At 35.6% G+C, this 4,586-nt stretch overlaps 2 protein-coding genes across 2 annotated transcripts; both read left to right on the top strand.

Moving 5' to 3' along the window:
- The first annotated feature begins 18 nt into the window (after positions 1-18).
- LOC108819737 (alcohol dehydrogenase-like 5) lies at positions 19-2,305 on the top strand. The gene is made up of 9 exons (XM_056992714.1): positions 19-291; positions 374-420; positions 544-872; positions 1,041-1,123; positions 1,307-1,382; positions 1,474-1,538; positions 1,624-1,719; positions 1,808-1,969; positions 2,093-2,305. The coding sequence occupies exons 1-9, from the start codon at positions 97-99 to the stop codon at positions 2,207-2,209; spliced, it is 1,170 nt and encodes a 389-aa protein (XP_056848694.1). The 5' UTR covers positions 19-96; the 3' UTR covers positions 2,210-2,305.
- A 200-nt stretch (positions 2,306-2,505) lies between these two features.
- LOC108821538 (cytochrome c oxidase subunit 6b-3-like) lies at positions 2,506-3,808 on the top strand. The gene is made up of 5 exons (XM_018594545.2): positions 2,506-2,643; positions 2,956-3,042; positions 3,134-3,216; positions 3,321-3,402; positions 3,504-3,808. Exons 1-5 carry the CDS (start codon positions 2,602-2,604, stop codon positions 3,555-3,557), a joined length of 348 nt encoding a protein of 115 aa, XP_018450047.1. The 5' UTR covers positions 2,506-2,601; the 3' UTR covers positions 3,558-3,808.
- Positions 3,809-4,586: the final 778 nt, after the last annotated feature.

Genomic DNA, 4,586 nt, shown 5'->3' with positions numbered 1-4,586 from the left:
CTCTCTCTCTCTCTCTCTCTCTCTCTCTCTCTTTCTCTTTCTCTCATTTCAACTCAATCGTTTGTTCATCATCACGATCATAATCCGTCATTCGCCATGGAAAAGACATTTTCAATCTCCATCCACGAAGGAAAACCGATAAGATGCAAAGCGGCATTATGTAGAAAAGCAGGAGAAGCTTTGGTCATAGAGGAGATCCAAGTTGATCCACCTCAAGCTTACGAAGTTCGAATTAAGATCTTATGCACTTCTCTTTGTCATACTGATGTTGCTTTCTGGAAACTAGACTCGGTAAGTTTATATAACCCATATGTTTGCATAGGAAAGTAAACGCAGACTATATTTCATTACCCGTTGACTTTTTTGTATCCAGGGACCTCTTGCAAGGTTTCCTAGGATTCTAGGACACGAAGCAGTCGGGTGTGATTAATTCTTCATATACTTTAAAAAATGGATTAATATCACTCACTTTCCATCAAGAATTTGCATTTAGTATAGCGTACTTGATTTTGTTTTTTTTTCTTAATTGGGATTTTAATCTAGTGTTGTGGAGAGCATTGGAGAGCTTGTGGATGGATTCAATCAAGGAGATGTTGTTGTACCAGTGTTTCACCCTCATTGTGAGGAATGTAGAGACTGCAAATCCCCAAAGAGCAACTGGTGCTCCAGGTTTTGCGATGATTTTGTGTCAAACACGAGGCGATATGGAATGGCTTCCAGGTTTAAAGATTCCTCGGGAGAAGATATTTACCATTTTTTCTTCGTCTCGAGTTTTTCTGAATACACTGTAGTTGACATCGCACATCTCGTCAAAATCTCCCCTGAGATCCCCGTTGATAAAGCCGCCTTGCTCAGCTGCTGCGTCTCCACTGGTAAAAACTACCATCTTCCTTTCATATTCGTGTTAGGGTTTGATTGTGATATTAGAATTTTATTCGAGTATAAAACGTTAACGGAAGTAGAAATTAAGGGTTGGATAACTATAAATTAAATTAGAAGTTGGATATATAATGGATTGATGGTGCGTCACGTGGAAACAGGAGTTGGAGCTGCATGGAAGGTGGCTAACGTGGAGGAAGGTTCCACCGTCGCTATCTTTGGCCTTGGGGCTGTTGGACTTGCGGTACAACTTTTGTCTGTATAAAAACATAAGCTACAACATGAACGATTAGTAGTAGTTTATTTGCGAATCATAGTGTTCTATGATTGCATAGACTAAATAAAAATGAACTATTAGTAGTTTATTTGCGAATATATAGTCTTCTATGATTGAAAATACTAAATAAAAAATAATTTGGTAAAAAAGGTTGCAGAAGGGGCCAGGCTACGTGGAGCTGCCAAGATCATCGGTGTAGATCTCAATCCGGACAAATTTGAAATAGGTATGGTTGGTCTATTATTTATACGTTCATGGCTTTATGTTATATTTTTATCATATAAAACACATGTACAACAACCACTATCGTTGAGTAGGTAAACGATTTGGTATCACGGACTTCGTCAACCCTGCTTTATCTGAAGAAAAAAAAATTAGCCAAGTTTGTCGATTTACACCTTTTTCTATAAAGTTTTCGTTTTTTATAGAAATTAATTTTACGTTTTTTTTTGTAATTATGGGAAAAGGTTATTAAAGAAATGACCGAAGGAGGAGTTGACTATAGTTTTGAATGCATTGGTTTAACTTCCTTGATGGAAGAGGCTTTCAATAGCACACGCACGGTACGTTTTTACCGGTTTGACGGTTTCTGTTTGGTTTACCATCACTCCATGCTAAACCGTAATCCGGTTTTCTATTGATTCTTTTTAGGGATCGGGTAAAACGGTAATTTTGGGGATGGAAAAACAGATGTTGCCAATAAGCTTGGGTAGTCATGATCTTCTCAGAGGCAGAACTGTATGCGGAACTTTATTTGGTGGTCTGAAACCTAAACTTGATATTCCAGTTCTGGTGGATAGTTATCTGAAAAGGGTAATAAAAATGACTCTATTTACAAAATAAGAAGTTATAGTACCTATTTATTTTTCCAAAACCAGATTATGCTAACAATGTTGGTGATGTTATTTTATATTATTATAATTTCTTAAACTGCAGGAACTTAATCTGGACGGTTTTATTACACACGAGTTAAGCTTTGAGGAAATTAACAAGGCTCTGGACTTATTGGTGAAGGGAGAGACTATCCGTTGTGTCCTATGGATGGATAAGTAATTGTGTTCCAATCATAATTTGAGCTGATTGTTGTTGGGAACAAAATACTGTATTCAAAATTTCAAATTTATCAAATGTCATTTCCTTTGTTGAGAATTTGCTGCTTGTATTGCTTTAAATATTTGGTATATATATAGAAAAAAATAATTCAAAAAAAAAAGAATAAGTAACAGATAAAATATATTGGGCCTAAAGAAGACTCAGAAAATCCAGGCCCAGTTTATGCAAAAACAAAACACCGTCGTTTCGTATGTAAGTAGGAAAGAACTAGACCAGATAGAGGTCGATCATGATGAGAACGTAAACATAACAATTAGCTCTCGAGTGTTGTGTTTATCACCACCTGAAGATTCTCTGTCTTCTCCTCCGATCCTCGTCGCTCTCTGGTCCAAATGGCGGAAGCTGTATCTGCTAAAACTCCGTCTCTCTCTGAGGTATTATTCTTCACCTACATTTTCAGTTTTTCGTTTTCATCCGAATAATCAGCTGATTCTTCGCTTGTGTGTTTCTCTCTTTGTTAGATCTGATTCATTTCGATTTTTGATGATTTATCATTTGGAGAACGAGCGGAAATTAGATTCCTTTCTCTATTCATTACATAAAAAAGGATTTTTAATTTTGTCACTACTATGATACATAATGACTATGTAATTTCATCACATTAATAATATGACATGTTGATGTTAAAAAAGGATTTAATTTATCTTAAAAGATTGGTCTAACAATTGATTTTTATATATGGCAAGCAATATCATTTGGAGAATGAAGTGAAGCAAGTTAAAGAGGATCCTAGTGACAAAAACACTAGTGAGGAGACTCCTGATGAGATCACGGTAATATAGAGAGACTAACTTTGATGCCCTTGTTATTTGATTGATTGATTGACTTGGCTCATGTTGTGTTTTTTTTTGTGTGTCTTTGCAGCTTAAGACAGCTCCTGCTGATTTCCGTTTCCCGACCACAAACCAAACGAGGCATTGTTTCACACGTTACATTGAGTATCACAGGTGAAAAAAATAATAATAACGATGTTCTTCTGTAAATTTTCCTAAACTGAATCAGTCCCTCCTTATCTCTAAGTCTTTGTGTGATTGATTTTCAAATCTCCCAGATGTGTAGCTGCTAAGGGTGACGATGCTCCAGAATGCGATAAGTTTGCAAAATTTTATCGATCTCTTTGCCCCAGCGAATGGGTATATATATATATACTAAGTTTCCTTCACCTCCTTGACTATCGTGAGATTTTTACAAGGTGTCATTAAAACTATCTTCTTGTGTGTGTTTGTACTTGTAGGTTGATAGGTGGAACGAGCAAAGAGAGAATGGAACTTTCCCTGGTCCTCTTTAAGACAACTCCCGCTTGATGAATAAGCCTATCCCATCGTCCTCTTTTGCTGTCTGCAGAATTTAATAAAATGTGAGAATTCAACAATTTTTTTATTATCTCAAATTTTTTATTTTTTATTTTTTATTTTTTATTTTTTATGATCAACTCAAGTTTTGAGGATCATCCAGTTCTTCTGATATGTTTTTCTTCCTGATCAATATGCTTTGCCACGGCGAGCTTCATTTTTTTAGTACCGGATACATATTTTTTAATGGTTCATACGTAATTAGTATTCTAATCTAAAGAAACATTGGAATGATGTTTTATCTCGTATTTATTTGGGCAATACTTCCTTTATTATATGGAGATAACGGATGGTGAAAGATAGTGGAATCATGTTGTAAGAAAGTGATATATCAAATCGTTACCATAACTGTTTGATTACATCTGATTCAGTCATCAGAAGTAATTTTCATTATATAATGCTCTCTAACAGTTACATAATTATATGCCTATAGCCATCATCAAACTTGTCCCCAGTGACAATAAGCATAGGAACATACCCCACAAGGCCTGTGCAATCTACAATGTCATGTCACATCGTCTCACTCTGCTGGAATTTCTGGCAGAGACCCTCTGGTGACCAAGATACAAACAAACAAAAACACATTTTTCACCTGTCCGGAGAGATGGTTCTCTGGTGACCAAGATACCGGCCATGCCCTTCAACAACTCTCGCCATGTTTCCAGTAGATGATGGAATATAAACATCGCTTTTGATGGAAACAGTATAATCAGGTGCAGCCATATTTGAGTTGAGTGGTTCACAAAAGGCTTAGGCTCTTTTGCTCAAAACAAAAAAGGCTTAGGCTCTTCTTTTGTTGCCATTTTTATCTATCTTATTAAAACATAAACATTCTGTTGGACCTAACATTTATTTTGTAAGTTTTTAAATTAAATACACATTTATACTTTATAGTTAAACATACATTAAATCACTTTATGTTCCTTTTTTATACTACTATCCATGTTTCCAAACAATATACTTAT

Source organism: Raphanus sativus, chromosome 8 (genome assembly GCF_000801105.2).
Source record: "Raphanus sativus cultivar WK10039 chromosome 8, ASM80110v3, whole genome shotgun sequence".
Lineage (NCBI taxonomy): Eukaryota > Viridiplantae > Streptophyta > Magnoliopsida > Brassicales > Brassicaceae > Raphanus > Raphanus sativus.
This window is presented reverse-complemented; position numbering and strand designations above follow the sequence as displayed.